We start from the raw sequence: 19,135 nt of genomic DNA on the forward strand, positions 1-19,135 counted from the left end.
AAGAAGGAAAATTTGATATTTAACCTCCATAATAAAGTTTTTGTTTTTTAACCTTTTTTTTTAATTTTTTCCAATTTTACCCTTAATAACCTTTTTACTTTTTTTTTTTTTTTTTTTTTTTTTTTTTTTTTTTTTTTTTTTTCTTTTCTTTTCTTTTCCTCTTCCCCGCTTTCCCTTTCCCCCGACCGAGTTACACTTCCCCTTCTTCTTCTCCCAAGCCGGGATCCGCTGCGCACGACAACACTCGACTCCCCCTCGAGCCCAAGCCCCAGCCGGACGATCGCCAACCCCGGCGACGCTGAGCTTCCTCAGGTTTTTCACATTCTATTCTTCCTTTCTCGTTCTATTCCTAAATGCCGAACAAACCTGAATGTTTAGTTAGGGTTCACCTGAACAAACCTGAATGCTTAAAACCTGATTACTTTTAGAGTTTTAGTGGCGTGTGGCGTGTGGCGTGTGGCGTGTGGCGTGTGGCGTGGGGTGGGCGTGGGGGGTGGGCGTTGGGCGTGGGGGGTTGGCGTGGGCGTTGGGCGTGGGTAGGCGTGGGAGTTGAGCGTGGGGAGTGGTTTTGAGTGTACAAGCATTTTGAGAAGCTGTTTGTCCTTTATGCATTTTGTGTATACTTAGAAGCTGTTTCTGTTCTTCTTCAGCTCTGGGTGATGCAAAATATAAGGCAAGAATGATCTTACAATAATTTTTTACTGTTATCGTTGAGTTCTGCAGAGAGTAGGTTAATTCTTGTTTGCGTGTTTGACTCCACAGATTGTTGACCCTTTTACTGCTCACTATGTGTTTGCCCTGGGAGTTGCAAGGTTCTTGAGTTGTGCTTATTGGGTTCTCTAGGTTTGCCTTGAACTCTTTTTTTGTATATGCTGAGTTAATCAAAATACAAATGTGTGATTATCATGCAATGGATAGTAATATTGTATTATGTTGTCATCTCTATCTTTTGTGTCCTCTGATAATTTGTTAGTTGACCTACCTTAAAATATGTCAATTTGAGACTTTTAGGCAGGAAGCATTAACCTGTCGTTATAAATTTAACAATTTCTGTAAAAAAAAATGGAATATGCCTGACATGAATTGAAGTAAAATGGTTGATTTGAAGTCTTTGTGTTGCAATTAGAAGGATAATATTTTGTTTAACAGGTTTTGGATACTCGAGGTCGGCTATTGACAGCTCTTGGTTATGGATTATGGCCTTCTATGGTTCTTATTTCAGAGATTGTCCAAACATTCATATTAGCCTAACTTATGATATTACTATGCCAAAAGGTTTGATCTCCGCCAGAATACTCCTTATTTTCTTCCAAATTGGTTAAGTCTTGCTTGATTCATTATTTGTCTGTGACATTCTTTAATTTGCAGTGTTATTGGAAGACAGCTTGTATTACGTCTTTCCTCAGGGGTCGTTTGATGGGGGCAAGTTTCGACTCTGGATACTTCTAGACTCGATTATATAAATTTTTTCACTATTCATACAGTAGTTTGAATTTATTTAGAGCCAAATCTCTCAAACTTTGTATCCTCCAGTTTTAGGAAACTTGTAAATTTTGAGTAACAAGAATCTGAAGATGCAAGAGAGGCCCCTGCCAGAAAGTTGTTTGCACAGCTTGATAAGGACGCAAACAGGTTGTCTGATCTTTCTTGTTCATTTCTTTCATCATTGTGCTGTTATTAAAACCGTAAGAATCTTACATAATAAACTTATTATTTTTGGTGTAGATACTTGTCGGACATTGAATTGGTACCGGTCATTGGAAAACTTCATCCATCAGAGCGTTATTATGCAAAACAACAGAAATGATTGCAGGCTGATTCGGATAAGGATGGAAAGTTAAGCTTGACAGAAATGATAGATAACCCTTATGTGTTTTATAGTGCTATATTCAGCGAGGAAGAGGAAGACGACTTTGAGAATCATGACGAGTTTCGCTAGTCTTCACACGACACCGACAGAACTTTGGTCTTCTCTAGAATTTGAAAAATGTTTGTAGGATAAAACAGGTACACTATCATTCATCATTGGCTGTAAAACTTTGAAGACTTGATACTTATTTTTATGTAAGCAATTTGTATTCTTATTTATTGAAGAAGAAAGCATGTATGTGAGTTCATTGATTTTATGAAAATGATAACTTTTTTAGTCTATTAATATTAATGGTTAACATTTTAACAAAATTGACAGCATTTATTTAAAACCTACAGATAATATCACAGCTTTTCCCATTCAATAAGGAAATTGGCATACGAGTAAAATAATATAAGTTTGAACTATGTATATTGAGCAACAAGAAAAAAATAATAACTTAAACATGACTACCTTGCTATATACATCTTTTAAGGTGCATTTGATGGGGACTAAAAAACAATTCTAAGCATCAAGTGTAGCCATTATAATTAACTTTCAAGACAACATGACTAATGTGCTTTCGACTTCTTTTTTTCTGCCAAAATAACACATTCAAAATATGATAAGTGAAGACAGTTGAATAATATTACGTTCTGCCAAGGAAAATGTAATTGAGATCTTCCACTGTTAGCCGAGTTGCAGATGCACCAACTTGATCTTCACCAAAGGCAGATGCAACCATTTTCCTCTTCTCGTCCTGTGAAATAATAGGTTAAGAAGCAAATTATTTGAACTTCCAAACCAAAACAATCCCAAATAGGCAAAAATCTCAAATATGATGGGTTAAGAAAGCACATATAAGAAGTTACCTGGAGAGTCAAAATCCGATCTTCAACCGTGTCTTTAATAGTTAGGCGAAATACTGTAACTGGCAGCGTCTGTCCAATTCTATGAGCTCTTTCAATTGCCTGGTCTTCTGTAGCTGGATTCCACCACAAATCCAAAAGGATAACTTGACAAGCAGACATCATATTCAACCCAAGGTTTCCAGCCTTTAGTGACATCACCATTACCGTTATCTACAATGTAACAATTGAATGCATACGATTGAATATCTATTTCACAGACATCAAAATATTGATTGGTAAGAAAATTATTGAAAATTGTTCAGAAACCTCAGCCCTATCTCTTGAAACCTCCCATAAAGCCTCCTGAATTCTATATCAGACTGGTCCAGTGCATGGCCAACCAAATCCAACATGCTTGTCCACTGAGAGAAAATTATTGTCTTTATTGGTCTTCCAGCATCAGAAGAAGAACTACCCAGGTATTGGATCTTCGGATCATCAATCATTTCAGAAGGCTCTGTCTTATGACGTGATTGAAGAATGTCGAGAACAACCTTTATTTTAGCTGAAGTGAAATCGTTCTTCATGACATTAGATGTCTCTCGAAAATGGGATTTGTCCACAGAATCTCTCAGTTTTTTCTGAAATACAATTAATTAAGGTAGCTTTGGAGAATACTCTGTGGGTACTAAGTTGCTTTTTGCATCTAGGGGCAGGACATGTGTTGTCATCTCCAGTTAAATATTCTGAAACACACTGATAGCAAAATATATGCCCGCATACTGTTACAACCGCATCCTCAGGTGGATCCTATAAAATAATCATAAGGCAAACATAGTTTTAGGGAGAGGGAAAAAATTGAAATTATTATCACTCTTAAATAAGAAAGCAATGATAATCAACAAATTCTCACAATGCATAAAGGACAGATAGCCAAAGACTTCTCAAAATGCTTGTACACTCAAAACCACTCCCCACGCTCAACTCCCACGCCTACCCACGCCCAACGCCCACCCCCCACGCCCACGCCCCACGCCCACGCCAACCCCCCACGCCCAACGCCCACCCCCCACGCCCACCCCACGCCACACGCCACACGCCACACGCCACACGCCACACGCCACACGCCACACGCCACTAAAACTCTAAAAGTAATCAGGTTTTAAGCATTCAGGTTTGTTCAGGTGAACCCTAACTAAACATTCAGGTTTGTTCGGCATTTAGGAATAGAACGAGAAAGGAAGAATAGAATGTGAAAAACCTGAGGAAGCTCAGCGTCGCCGGGGTTGGCGATCGTCCGGCTGGGGCTTGGGCTCGAGGGGGAGTCGAGTGTTGTCGTGCGCAGCGGATCCCGGCTTGGGAGAAGAAGAAGGGGAAGTGTAACTCGGTCGGGGGAAAGGGAAAGCGGGGAAGAGGAAAAGGAAAGAAAAGAAAAGAAAAAAAAAAAAAGAAAAAAAAATAAGAAGAAAAAAAAAAAAAAAAGTAAAAAGGTTATTAAGGGTAAAATTGGAAAAAATTAAAAAAAAAGGTTAAAAAACAAAAACTTTATTATGGAGGTTAAATATCAAATTTTCCTTTTTTTTAGGGTTATATTATCAAATTTCCTTTTCAATTATTTCAATTATAATAGTATTTTTCTTCTTCTTTTCTTAAATTTATTATTATAACACTTTTTTCAAAAATACTATTAACAAAAATATTAAATCTTATATTTTATTGTCCCAGTTTAGAGGTTGATTGTGCTCAACAAATTTTATTCACCAATTCTCTAAAAAAAACATTTAGATAAAATATTATTGTTAAAGATTTAATAATATAACATGTATAACCAGATTTTTCTAAATGAACCACATGAATAATAGTAAAAGATATTCACAAATAAAATCAGACATAGGTGATAAATGCACTCCTACTCGGCTACTCCCGTCCAATATCATTTCTTCAACTATAAATAAAATATATTTAATAAAAAATAATAATAATATTTAATCCAAGTTAAAAATTCTTAATATATCACAAATAATATATTAAAATAAAAAATGAAACGCTCTTATTTCACATTTTATTCATTTCGGTAAAACAACTTATCTTCACACATATTTCATCACATGTTTTTTCCGAATAAACATCTCGTCTCGTGACCTTACACTTTCACTTTCTCAATCAAATATTTGATTCATATTTTTTAATATTTAACAGCGTGACCTTACTTTGTCAATTAAATATTTGATTCATATTTTTTTAACTACTTTCAATTGATACCGACCTATTATCTTTCGACAAACCACGTCACAACCACACTTGGTTAAAGAGTTGTACTTGTTTTGGTAGGTTGCAAATTCGAAATATACATATAACATTTTTAATTTTAAGTTTATGGGCGAATCAATTCACAATCCGACCTAAATATTCATTTACTCTCACATATATATATCTAAATTAACCACAGTTTTCGACTCGACAATCCGGACACTTAAAAATTAAGCATTATTATATATATACAGATTATATAGTTAAAAAGTTGAATTTATATTCTTAAAATGTCCCGCGTTCATCAAAATTGGTTCATCAAAATTGGTGTTAAATTTAAAATATAAAGTGTTGTTGACATAGTTGGTTAAAGAGTTGTACTTGTTTTGCTATGTTGCAAATTCGAAACATACCTATAGCTTTTTTGCTTTTATTTTTAACCGTTTTAAGTTTATGGACGGGTCAACCCACAATTCGACTCAAGTATCTAATTACTCTCACATATATAAATCCAAATTAAATACAGCTCTCAACTCAGCAATCCGAATATTTTAAAAATTAAACATCATTTTATATATATTTTTTTATTTTAAAAATTAAGCATCATTTTATATATATATATATATATATATATTTTTTTTTTGTTTTATTTTTCATTGATGATTATAGTGGGTTTGAAGTTGTCTAATATAATGAATTAAAAGTATGAATCATTAAGTAGCAAGGTATAAATGATAAGATATGTATTTAAATTTTCAAACAAACTATTCAAGTCCTACACTATACATTATTTTTTATAAAAAAATACATCTTACTAATTATATTTATGGAATAAACAAATTATAAAATTGGAGAATTTGTCATAAATTCCCTCTAGATTACTCCATCATCAATAGAAGAAGAAAAAAATAGTAACACGCAAAACCTCTATTTCTAAACAAATTAGGTTGTAAATCATTCTTGATGTAAAATTAACCATAATGTTAACTATTTAAGAATCCATATTAATTGAAATAAGCATCTACAAAACTTGTTAGTTCTCAATTTAGTAATTTTTCATGAGAAAGAAAAATTGTTATCAAACTACACTTTCTTAATTGATTTTTTTTTGCTTAATATTATTTTCATAGTTTTGATTTAATGATTGTAAGTTATACTTGGAACTACCTTTTATAAGTTTTTATTATTATTTTTGGCTGAACAAAAAAATATTAATTATTAATTTACTTTTGGATACAGTTAAATCTGAATGTTTTTAAAAATTTAGGGACTAAATCAATATTTTTATGATATATATATATAAGTAATTTTGACTAAATTTTAATAGAATATATATATATATATATATATATATATATATATATATATATATATATATATATTATGTATATCTTTATTGTTTAATTAAACTTATTGGCTTCAATCCCCTCTTCCAGCCTAGCAGACAACAAGAGGTGGATATTCCCCAGGCCTCCATGAGGTCCTGGGTTCGAACCAATGAAGCGGCAAGTTCTGGTTAAATTGTTAAGTGTGTTTGCGGGCTATGTGTTTAACCCAGGGATTAGTTGTATTCCACGGGAGTGGCAGAACCCAGCGTTCTAAAAATAAAAAAAATAAAAAAAAAAACTTATTGACTCCCATTTATCAGTCCAATTAAAACTTTGTAAAGAATAATATGTTGATTCAAATTAACTAGTTAGGTATAAAGTGTTTTGTAATTAAAAAAAAAAATGATTTTAAAAGAAAAAACTATTATAGGTTATGAACTTATAAGCTAAAGGAGAGATTAAAGATATTTTTTTTTAAACCTAATATATGCTTGATTATAATCTTAGATTATTTATATTTCCAATTAATTTATGGATGATTCTTGGGCCTTTTTTTTGTTACTGGATTTTTATAAATAATGTGTGAATTATTTAAAGTTGGAACTTAGAAGAAGAAATGAGGTGACAAATAAAAAAATAAATAAAATAATATCTCTTCTCTCCTCACATTTTTCCAAGCAATGACATTGATGATATTTCAATTTTATAATTAGACTTTTAAGTTAATTACCTGCCATAAATTTAATTGTTAATTAATCCTAACTCAATTTATTAGTTAAAATAATTTTTATAAAAATATATATATTTTATCATTATCTTTTTAATCTAATTTTTTATATATTAATATTTTCTAAATATTTTTACTTATCAAAATTCAAATTCTCAAAATCACACTAAATCAATATTTTTAAATAAATTTTATTTAAATAACTTGTAAGAGACAACTCTAATTCTTTTTTTTTAAATGTTCTATATAAAATAAAGTGTTAATAAACAAATAAATAAATATTTATAAATTTATTTATATTAGTTTGATTTAACTTATATTCAGTTTATTATTTAACATATGAGGCTTATTTTAATTCTTGATTTAACTCAATTTATTTAATTTTTATATAATAATAATATTTAATAATTAATATTATATATATATTATCTATACATTTAAATATATAATTTTGTAATATATTATTGACTTTAATTTTTAAAAATAATTATATATAAATTATTAATAATATATAACTCACAACTTAATTTACAAATTTCAAATTTTTTATTTCAAATAATTATAATTTTTAATAATTTATTTTTAAATTTTAAATAATATTAAAAAATTATTTAAATTAAAATATTAATATTTCTGAAAAACATGTATAATTTCAATTTAAATTAATTTGATTAAATTTATAATTTAAAGTATTTTTCAATATTACCAATTTTTAAAAAACAATTATTCATTCCCCATGCCTTTTCTATTATATATTATTATTATTATTAAATTTATCTTTTTAATTTTATATAATTTTATTTAATCATTAAATAATTATATATTTATATTAAATTAATTATTTGTATAAAATTATTATTTTAATAATAAAAAATAAACTTAAACATATATACTTCTTATTTTTTTTTTTCTCTTTTAAAAAATGGTATATAAAAAGATATACTTACAAAATTAAAAAAAATAATAATAATAATTTTAATATTTTATTAATTATAAAGTTTTTAATTTTAATGATTTTTAAAAATTCATTTTTTTAATAAATATTTTATTTATTTATTTAAAATTGTATATTAATAAAAATTAATATATTCATATAATTTATTTGAAAACGTTTTTAATTTAAATAATTTATTAATATTTAAAATTAAGTAAATAAAAAATATTTATTTTAAATAAATAACATAATATATATATAATATTAATTATTATTAGAAATATTAATGATTTTTTCTTAGTATTTCTAATATATTTAACATCATTATATTTATTAAAATTAAAAGAAATAATTAAATTGAAAAAATTGAAAAATATAGTTTAGTTAGATATAATATAATAAGTTATGTATTAATATGATATATATTATGATATAATAAGTTGGAAATTGATTTTTAAATTTATATTATGATTTATTTTTATTAATTAAAAAATTTAATTTTAATGTATGTGATTTTTTTATTATCTAAAATTAAAAAGTAAAGATATAGGTAAAGTTAAAGTTAAAAGTAGGTAAATAAAAAATATATTTGGTGAGATTTTCTTTTTTAAAATATAACTTTTTTTAATGAAATATAAGTTATTTGAATTTTTAATTACTTATTATTTAAAAGTAAATATAAAAAATAAAAATAAAATATTTTAATTAATAAAATTGGTAATTTAATAATCAAAATCATTATATTTTATTTTAAAAGCTGATATAAAACAAAATATATTTTGTTATTAATTTATTTATTTTATTATTATGTATTAATAATATAAAAATCAATTAAATCATTATATTAATTAATAAAATATTAATTTATTTTCTATTTAAATATTTTATAATTAAACAAAATTAAATTATTTAAATAATATATACTTAAAAAGTAGTTTTTTTTTATAAATCATATCAAATTAAGTTTTTTTGTTTAACTATTCTTGTATTTAAAAAACAAACATCAAACAGAAAACATTGAGATTTCTTCTCATATCTCTCTTATTTTTATATGCGAAGTCACCTTGCTCTTAGTATATGAGCCTCAATGTCTCATTATCAAACAGTGATTCTCCCTCACTCATGATTTTTTTTTTTAATCATTTCATAAAAATATATATATAATAATAAAAATAATAAACGAAGATAATATCTATTTAACCTTCTTTGCTCAGACTACGAAACATATATAGTTTATAGATTATTGTAATATTTTATGATTACAATTTAAAAATTATGAGATTAATATTTTTGAATTATCCGTTTTCATTTCTGATGTGTCTAATAAGAAATCGATAATTTATTAATCAGATTATAATGTCAACGAGAATATTTAAGTAGAATTTTCGACACATAATATTACGGCGAGTGGAAAGAGGTCATCGAATTAAAGAATAAGGCATGGCCCAATGTGCACGAGATTCCACAGAAGCCATTTTTCATCGAAAAATTATCAACATTTTCAATTGAAGAAACTAAATGATCTACCGCATAATTATATACAAGTAGAAAAATGTCTCTCGAAGCCCAATAATGGTTATTGGGACTAAATTTTATCAATAATTGGAAAGATTATTGCGTGGAATGTTTATGAGATAAATGATAATGTGAAGAGAGGTGTCATTAATATAGTAATGTGAATAATTTGTTGCGACATATATTGTTTTAGTGAGACTTAAATTCAGAAGAATATTGATCAGTGAATCGTTTGAAATCTATGTAATTGGCGATTATGTGGTTGAGAGACTTCATTATATAGGGGAGTCGAGTGGAATTCTTGTGGCATTGAATGAAGAAATGTATAAGAAAATGGATATTAGTTTGGTATATACTCGGTTAATGTTCAATTAAAAAATTGGGAGAATAATTTTTAATGGGTAATTTCTACTATCTATGGGTTGGTTCCTTCACAATTTAAAACAAAGTTCTTTAATGAAATGAATGACGGTGTTAGTCTCTAGGACATCCCAATTATTTTTGTGGGTAACATGAACGAAGTTAGATTAGTGTTTGAAAGAAAATTGGCCAATAGGCCTAGTAACCTAATGCGTGAGTTCTTAGAGTCAATTGAAGACCTTAAACTTATTGACTTGACTTTAGAAGGTGGTCAATTCATCTTTATGAGATGTAATGACAATGATGATCACATTCATTCCCGTATCGATAGATTTCTAATTAGTGAATCAATTTCTAATATATTTCAAATGGTCATTCTATTGGGTTGTTCAGATCACCAATCAATTTTTGATGAAAAATCGATTGATGGTGAGAGCATGTCATGAACCATTAAGATTTGAAAATAAATGGCTGATTAAATAAGACATTATACTGCGTATGCAATCTTGGGTGTTAACAGAAATAATATATATATATATATATATATATATATATATAAACATATCCAGTTTAGAAAAATTGGGAACAAATTAACATTTTATTTTTTAAATTGTTTGTTTAGAGTTTGATTGATAAAAGATTTAATGATATAAAAGATATTCAGTAGATATTTTTCGAAACCGAATAAGATAAGATTGATAATAAAAAATAATTGATAGAATAAACTGGACATGATAAATGCATTCATTGCGTTATTAGTCTCATTGTTATCTTTAAATTCAATTGTGAGTTGTCTTCATTTGACCAATTACGTACAGTGGGGTTTTGAAGTTGTCTTATTCAAAGAATTAGATGTATCAAACTATAAAATGATATTCATTGATGTAGTTAAATTTTCAAACAAACTATTCAAGTCTTACACTATACATTTTCTCAAAAAGAAAAGTACGACTTAATTACTAATTCTTTTCATCAAAAACAAACTATAAAAATTGGAGAATTTGTCATATGATATGTTGAGCACTACAAAATTTAATTGTGACTCTATCAATAGCCAAAGCCACTTTTTAAACAAATTAGGTTTTAAATCATTATTGATGTCCAATTAACAATAATGTTAACTATTTAAGAATCCACCTTATTTGTAATAAGCATATAAAAAACTCATTATTTCTTGCTTTTAATATTTAATTGTTATCTAAAAAACAATATCTTTGATTTTTTTTCCAATTCTTGTTTTACTCTATTAGTTAATACCCGTATTTTTATTGGTCTTAATATAATTATATATACATGCTTCTTTGTTGGTGTCATCTTGTTGTTTGATGAATCTCAACACTCACGCGTAACATCATAATTCTTTTCAATTGTTGTTTCACCCAATATTCAATGTTCACGTGATTCTAGATGATTTATTTAGTCATTACACTGTCATCCATTCTTAAACGTATTTTAATACTTACGATAATTTCAAAATTCATTTTCAGTTGTTATTTCACCTAGCATTCAATGCCCGTGAGATTTTATTTTATTCGTTAATTTATTAATCAACACTGTCAACATTTATTGGATGAATATATTTTAACACTAACGAATTTATCAGGCTCGAAAAACTAACAAAAATATTTCATAACGTCTTCAACCTCAAATTGTTCAAGTCTTTCACATTGCAGAGATGTTGAAATATAAAATAATATATTTGTAAAATATTATCACAATATTATTATATTGTGATAATGTATTATTCATAATCTATGTAATTCTTTATACCATTATATAACATTCAATACAATTTCATAACAATGTTATGACAATTATATTTAAAAAACCTTATAAAATGTGAAGACTATTCAAATAGTATTCTAACTTATAAAAGCTTACGTACAAATCCATTGTAATTTATTTTTACATAAAAATAATTTATGTTAGAATATTCAATTCATGAGAAATACTTGCATGCTTAACAAATAAAAAAAAATATATATAATCAACTAGGAAATATATATTATATTTCCAATATTAAATATACGAGACTTGTCCTATATATATATATCTTGAATGTCTAGTAGCTTATTAATTAATTTATTAATTGATGGGTGAACGAATGTCTCCTGTGCTAAATACAGTGCATGGATCATCGAATCTTAGTCAACAATTTACCAAATGTATATTCTTTTCAAAATATATATAAAATATAATTTTGAAAATAAAATAACAAAAATCACATTCGAAAACTTTTATATCAAACCAAAAAAAATGTCTGTTATTTTTAATTAACTTTCACAATTTTATATTAAATAATCGTCATTATTGTTACTAAGTTCAATTAATTTCTTATTTTATTTATAATTACTGTCATAATTAACCTTTATTATCAAGTTGACAATTAAAAAAATCAAAGAAAAAGGTTATTCAAACTTATTCATAAATTTATAGGGGTTATATTCAAGTTGATAGTTCTTTTTCCCATGGACATCATGTGAAGAGTGTCCCAACCATTGATTAATTAAAGGAGAAAAATATAAATTATAGACCAATTTGGTTAAGTGGGTGAGAATATAAAATTGAATAAAAGGACAAATTAAAGTGGAAACTAGTAATTAATTAGGTTAATTGGAGAAAAGAAATTAATTTACTTCAACTTGTTATTGATTATGTGAAAAATAAGACTTGGATGAACATCTTTTTAATTTATATATAGAGAGTGAGTTAGTTAGCTAGTTCATGAACCAAAATAAATAAATCTGTGGGTGATTTTTTTTTATTCATCAGTTTAAGATGAATTTTGGTTTAGAACAAATTTGAGTTAATGTTTGAAACTAAATTTCTTTTTTAAAAAAATGTTTTTCATTTTATTTGTCTTTTTATCAACTTCTTTAAATTAATGGTAGAATATAAAAATAATAATAATGTTTGTACTAAAGTACGAGCTAGTACTATCATTTATGATAATTTAAAAACAATAAAAAATAATAAATTGAGATTACCTAAATGTATATGACATGTCTAATAGATATTCTTATCCTCGCATGTGCCTGTTTGATGGTAATTAAATAATAAAATAGAAATGGTGGATTGTGGAATATTCAATTTTCATGAAAGCTACAAACTGCTTTTATTATTATTATTTATTTATCAATTTAAATAAATAAAAAAATTGTTTCCATCCAAAATAATTACAAATGAATAACTTATAAATTACATCAAAAAATTCTTAAGATAGTAGCCTCAACAATTCTATAAAATAAAGCTACAAATCTAAAATCAATAAAAAAAAACAGACCCTTAGATTCAGTTGAGTTTGAGGTTATTTAAATAAATCTTACTTTATTTAAAAAAAAAATATTGATGGTGGGTAATTTTGAGTAAGTTAGTTTTAAAATAAAATAAAAGGTATTTATATATAATAATAAATATTTTAGTATTTTAATTAATAAATTAATTGATTATAACCAAATAAATAAAATGATGTTTAAATTTATTTTAAATCAAACAGAGTAAGCTTATATTACTAACAATTACACTTGTAATATTAGAATGGATTATGGATATTCACATTTAAAATCTTTTTAAAGTTATAGCTGAATTCAAGTATTAATTTAAATGATAAGATGTCTATAAATTTTGTAAAAACTATTGTATTTTTGTCAAATATCTCTTTTAAATATGAACTTAAAATAAAATAATATAATTAAATATAAATTTATAACAAACTTAGAATAAGATTCAACCTTAACAAATATTTTCAAATAGGTTAAAGTTTTAGAGCTGCGTTTGATTGTTATTTTTTCAGTCTTTTTCATTAAAAAAAAAAAGAATTTATCACATTATCCACATATTAAATTATTGAATCACTTATTAAAATACTTTTATTTATTTTTATAAGTTTTAAGTATAAAATATTAATAATTAACTCAAATAACCATAAAAACAAATCACTTTTTCATTAGATAATATATTTCTTAATTTCCAAACAAAAAACTCAAATAATTCAATATCAAACAATTAGCTTAACAGCTTGATTATAAACATAAAACTTAATTAGTTATATATATATTTAAATGATGTGGTTGTGACTTGTGAAGACACAAAATCATTAATTTGAGATCATAAAATCTTTTGCAATTATATGAGTATGACAAAAATAAATGAGATGTGATATGATTTTTTTTAATTGTTTAAAAATACTCAATAACAGAAAAGAAGAAAGGCTTCTAAAAATATATGAATATACAATAATAAAATAAATAAATAAATGTTTTTAAAATAAAAAATATTTTAATTTTTTTATTTTTTATTTTTTATTTAATTTAAAAGATTTTAAATGAGAATTCAACTTGTCCCTTTAAATAAGAACTTTCTAAGTAATGTTTCCTTATTACAGTGTGTGAAAGTGGAAGAGATTAATTAATATATATATATTATTATAAAGGGCAATGGATTAGACTCATTCTGTCCAAAAGAAAGAGAGTCTGCAAGTTGAATAAAGAAATTAAGATCCAAATTAACTCCCACTTGCATGTCCGCCGTAAGCCCTCTTGCCTTTTTGCTTGATAAGACCATCCAACCACTCCAAACCAGATTCATTTATATATATTATTTCCATTCTCAATCCTCAAATCCAGAACCAATATTATGACTGCTTCACTCCAGCTCAATCGAATCATCAACGATTCCTCCGCACCAAAGTTTATGATCAGATCATGTACTCAACAACAACAACAACAACAACAACAAACCGACGACGACGTCCCAGATGAAGCAATCCCATACCATCCCTTACTACAACTCGACCACCCCATGAACCACTGTTGGTCCATCCTAGTCCAAACAATCGCCGCCCCAATCGACGCCGTCTGGTCCCTAGTCAGTAGATTTGACAACCCACAAGCCTACAAAAACTTCCTCAAAAGCTGCCATCTCATCCACGGCCACGGCGACATCGGAACCCTCCGCGAAGTCCACGTCGTTTCCGGACTCCCCGCAGCTTCCAGCACCGAACGACTCGAGATCCTCGACAACGAACGCCATGTCATCAGTTTCTCCGTCGTCGGTGGGGTCCACCGTCTCAATAACTACCGCTCCGTCACCTCTCTTCATGAATGCTCCGGTGGCTCGGCCACGGTCGTCGTTGAATCCTACGTTGTTGATGTGCCCCAAGGCAATTCTAAAGAGGAAACCAAGATGTTCGCCGATACCATTGTCCGCTGTAATCTCCAATCGCTCGCTAGAAACGCAGAAAACTCCATCACAAATAAACAACACCCATGAAAACTCGTTTCTTTTAATTTTTCCTTTTTGGGGTGTAATTTTACTAATTTGTAATTTAAATTATACATTTTTATTATTGTAAAACCTATCAAATCTTGTCTGTTTTGATATTAATTTGTGTTTATTTATTTGACCTTTGGTCAACTTAATTGCAAATGTGTATGACCCGTTTGATAGCATATCAAATTAATACTATTCAACATCTTTATATATCTATACATTCAAAGCCAATTTACACACATAATTCTGTCGGCAAAACACTCCCAACCACAAACATCAAATTTCATTATTTTTGGTTCCTTTTAACCCATTATTTCATGTTTTACCATTTTTTTCATTCTTTATTTGTTAATATAATGTAGAAAATTAGTAGGGGAAGAAGATCCCCGATCGTCTAAAACAACAACTCAATGAGTCTATTTGATTTGAATTTGCCGCCACAACAAAGAACAAATGAATTTGAATATATACGTGATAATCTCAAAAAAAAAAAAAAAAAAATCAAACCCTCGCGAAAGAGTACCTCGAGATGTTGTTTCAGAAGTCGACGGGAGAATAAGAGCTTGTGTAACTCTCAGTGTGCCCTCGATATTTCTGTAGGACATATGTAAACAAACCCTACCCAAATAATGAAAAAAAGGAACTTCAGTTCAAGAAGACTAAACATATTTGATCATATCATTAATCAAACACAGTTTACCTGAATTCTATGCGGCAAACTGCCCCAAAATTCCAAGTTTGGTATAACCTGAAACAGGCCGCAACAAAACCAACATGATCTAATGTTTCAGAGAATGTAAAGGAAATGCGAAGTAACAAAATAATAAAGGCGTACATACTTACATTTATACCGCGAATCCTGAGGAAGTAGGATCGATAAACAATACCTGCCAGTAAATAAGCTCCAAATACGCATACAATTCTGAAAATATTTTAAACTTAATTAGCAAAAATGTGGCAGGTAAAGCAGATTAAGAATTAAATTAACTTACATGATCATTAAGGAACCAAACCAGCCAAATCCATTTCCTTTAATTGATATTATCTTCGCACAACCAGATGGATGTCTTAAAGATGTAACCTATCAGAAATATAAAAGGATCTTCAGATACTGAATTTCAAGAATAGTCATAATGGTGCAGGATTTTTAGGTCACTCACATAACCACAAGTTCCAACTGTCTCCAATCTATCAGGTCCCTGCAAAAATAATCAAGGAAGAGTCTTGATCAAGTTTTAAAAAAAAGATGAATACGACTAAAGGCTCACCTGAAGTCCATCGAGATCACATAACACAGACACTGTGAGTGAGCAATTGAGCTGAGAACCAATATTCGACATTCTAATGGAGACACCAGTGTGGGGGTTCTTTTTGTCTATTCAATAAGTTCATATCAGAAAGGAAAAGGAGGGAAATGACATATTTTTCACCAAATAATGAAAAGAAATCTTACCAACAACATCAATAGTCATGCTCGAGATATAACCAATGGAAGAACATACGGGATAACCTAAAAGAAGCAAAACCATATAAAACCATTAAGTTACATATATAGAGATGAACAATCTTTTCGCTACTTTTTCTAATAATAATAATACAAATAATGTCTATACTCTAAACCAAGACCAAACAAAGTCTGACAGGCATTTGTATTATTGATGCCTCACAAGAATTTAAGAAACATAATAAATAGATAACGATAAGATTTCAACATCAAAAGTTACACCTTCAATCTTGTTAACCACAAGGGCACTACAAGCCATACCACAATGTGATGGTCCTCCGCAATCCTGAATGAACAAGGGGAAATAAAACAATGGGGTTTCATTCCTTAATATGTTTTGTTTCCTATGTGCCTAGTTTACAAATGGAAACATAATCAGGAAACAAACCAGGCAGCCAAAACACCGGGGTTGGTCGTGGTTGAAAATCATTGAATCGCAAAGCTGGTCCATAGAAACGAAGAACACAATGAGCCTGAAGTAACATAGGAAATCCAAGACAGAACAGTGAAATTCTTATTATTAAACACTCACACAACTCCCCCAGCTAGCTAGCTAGCTATTCAACACAATCCAATAAGAATCAATTTATTACATATACTGATCTAAGGGAGCAAAATGAAGACTGGGAGTGCATATTAATGAAAGAAATGTAACCTGAAACCAAAGTATAGACCCATTTGCTCCTGAAACCCTGTAGAACCTGAAATTATAGCTAGTGTTTTAGCCAGCTAGCTGCATTTCAGGGTAAGCATCCATTCTAATAATACTGACTATTATGATTCAACTATAATAAGCATTTAACATGGAAATCAATTCAAAGTCAAAGACGAATTCAGGATTATTTTGATGCAAACAGCAAATATGAGAGTCTGTATCAAAATATTCGATGATTGAAACATGCAATTTATAAGTAATTTGGTGATTGGATCTAAAAAAGAAGCAAAAATGGAAGGGCGATATATGGTAATTAATGGTACAGTACCCATCTTCACTGAGGACGCCATGAGGAAAGTTAGGGATTGGAGAAGCTAGCGTGTAGTTATAGAGGTTATTTCTGTCGGTGAAACCGAGTTCGCATTGACCGAACGCCGAGTTCAAGCTGAGTCGGTTCAGGACGTAAACGGCTAATGCGAGACAAAAAGCCCATCTCCGATATTCGCCGGCGGCGGGTTTCATTTCAATCAAAACCACGGCAGCTCTGCTAGAGAAGAAGAAGAACTGGATCTCGTTGGTTTCACATATTAATTAATTAATGGGAATAGAAATATCATTATCATGTACATTAAAATACACCAACTTTTGTATTTTTATGTTAATTTTTCTCATTTAAATATATAATCTTAGTTTCAGCATGATATTTTATAAATAAATCAATTAAATTGAAGAAGACTAATAACTCTTGTACAATGTTTTTAAAGCAACATATACACAAACTTTTTTATTTTTATGAAATTTAATATAAAGATAATATTATAATAATTTAAAAAATTAAATAGTCTAATAATCTATTTTTTTTAAACAATAAAAAATTCATATGACCCAACATAAAACAAGCTACAAGTATTCAAATTCAAATAAAATAATTCTATTTTTTTTTTATGGTAGAAAACTAAAGCGATACTAACCTTGGTTCTAAATGGAAACAATAAATTTTATTGAATAAAAAATATAAGTTCAAATCAATATGGCCTTCTTTTTATTTAGTAAACTTCTATGAACTTTCTATCATTTTGTTGTCTTTCTTCTCTATTTTTTATTTTATTTTTCATATTTGTTGTAAATGATAAATGGTCTGATTAGGGAGTAGGGTTCGGCTCTAATTTGTAGAAAAAAACTAATGTCTAAAAAAGAAACCAATTGGTTTAAGCATATATATTAGAGTTAATTTTGTCACAGGGGTTGCAGTATAATATATATATATTTAAAAAATAATATTGATTGGGAGTTTAAAAAAATAGTTATAGATTAATTTGTTTCTAAAAAGTCAGATATTTATGTTAATAATATGAAGGAATACCTATAAATTAAGAAAATATATACATTAGAAAGTAACCTTTTAAAGAAAAAGAAATACCTGCATTACTTAAAAATGTTGAATTAGAATTATCTCCTTATAAATTAGGAATAAAATAATTATTTAATGTCTTTTATTGAGAGTATTATTTTTCTATGTGTTGAAGTAAACTAAACAAAAATAAATAAAGAGTTATATAATTCAAGTAAAAGAAAATAAAATGAGACAATAAATTTTCAGAAGTATACACCATTACTATTTTTTAATATTCAAAATCTTATTTGAATATTATTATTTTTATATAATTATATTATTTAATTTATTAATTAAAATATTAAATATTTTTATTTTATTTTATAATTATATATTACTATTTTAAAATTATTTATTTAAAAAAAATAATCAATTTTTTAAAATTTATTACGAAAAAAATTATCAAAATAAGATTATTCCAATAAATAAACTTCTTATTCTAAAAGTCAATACTCATCTTATCTTGAGCTTCTTTTAGTTTAATTTAAATATATGTAT

At 27.7% G+C, this 19,135-nt stretch overlaps 3 protein-coding genes and 1 long non-coding RNA gene across 7 annotated transcripts; 2 read left to right on the top strand and 2 right to left on the bottom strand.

The window, feature by feature from the left end:
• The first annotated feature begins 164 nt into the window (after positions 1-164).
• LOC124927885 lies at positions 165-2,117 on the top strand. Its single transcript, XR_007098438.1, has 5 exons — positions 165-312; positions 763-843; positions 1,150-1,275; positions 1,369-1,632; positions 1,726-2,117. It is a non-coding gene; the product is annotated as an uncharacterized LOC124927885 (long non-coding RNA).
• A 142-nt stretch (positions 2,118-2,259) lies between these two features.
• On the bottom strand, positions 2,260-4,105 carry LOC124927448 (helicase-like transcription factor CHR28). Of its 2 annotated transcripts, none has more exons than XM_047467854.1 (4): positions 3,962-4,105; positions 3,028-3,510; positions 2,722-2,931; positions 2,260-2,609 (listed from the first exon to the last, which is right to left on the bottom strand). In XM_047467854.1, the coding sequence occupies exons 3-4, from the start codon at positions 2,920-2,922 to the stop codon at positions 2,499-2,501; spliced, it is 312 nt and encodes a 103-aa protein (XP_047323810.1). In that variant the 5' UTR covers positions 2,923-2,931; positions 3,028-3,510; positions 3,962-4,105; the 3' UTR covers positions 2,260-2,498. The 2 variants fall into 2 exon arrangements, with proteins under 2 accessions (XP_047323810.1, XP_047323811.1); XM_047467855.1 differs by lacking the exon at positions 3,962-4,105 and adding an exon at positions 3,614-3,710.
• A 10,112-nt stretch (positions 4,106-14,217) lies between these two features.
• LOC124927890 lies at positions 14,218-17,831 on the bottom strand. Of its 3 annotated transcripts, XM_047468387.1 has the most exons (12): positions 17,573-17,831; positions 17,245-17,290; positions 16,978-17,031; positions 16,812-16,875; positions 16,539-16,595; positions 16,354-16,460; positions 16,246-16,284; positions 16,078-16,166; positions 15,929-16,007; positions 15,786-15,833; positions 15,609-15,703; positions 14,218-15,041 (listed from the first exon to the last, which is right to left on the bottom strand). In XM_047468387.1, the coding sequence occupies exons 1-11, from the start codon at positions 17,764-17,766 to the stop codon at positions 15,623-15,625; spliced, it is 858 nt and encodes a 285-aa protein (XP_047324343.1). In that variant the 5' UTR covers positions 17,767-17,831; the 3' UTR covers positions 14,218-15,041; positions 15,609-15,622. The 3 variants fall into 3 exon arrangements, with proteins under 3 accessions (XP_047324343.1, XP_047324342.1, XP_047324344.1); XM_047468386.1 differs by lacking the exon at positions 14,218-15,041 and having other exon boundaries at positions 15,478-15,703; XM_047468388.1 differs by lacking the exon at positions 14,218-15,041 and having other exon boundaries at positions 15,478-15,703; positions 16,978-17,062; positions 17,573-17,739.
• Positions 14,405-15,171, top strand: LOC124927891 (abscisic acid receptor PYL4-like). The gene has a single exon (XM_047468389.1). The coding sequence runs from the start codon at positions 14,450-14,452 to the stop codon at positions 15,083-15,085; it is 636 nt and encodes a 211-aa protein (XP_047324345.1). The 5' UTR covers positions 14,405-14,449; the 3' UTR covers positions 15,086-15,171.
• Positions 17,832-19,135: the final 1,304 nt, after the last annotated feature.

This window comes from Impatiens glandulifera, chromosome 2, assembly GCF_907164915.1.
Source record: "Impatiens glandulifera chromosome 2, dImpGla2.1, whole genome shotgun sequence".
Taxonomy (NCBI): domain Eukaryota; kingdom Viridiplantae; phylum Streptophyta; class Magnoliopsida; order Ericales; family Balsaminaceae; genus Impatiens; species Impatiens glandulifera.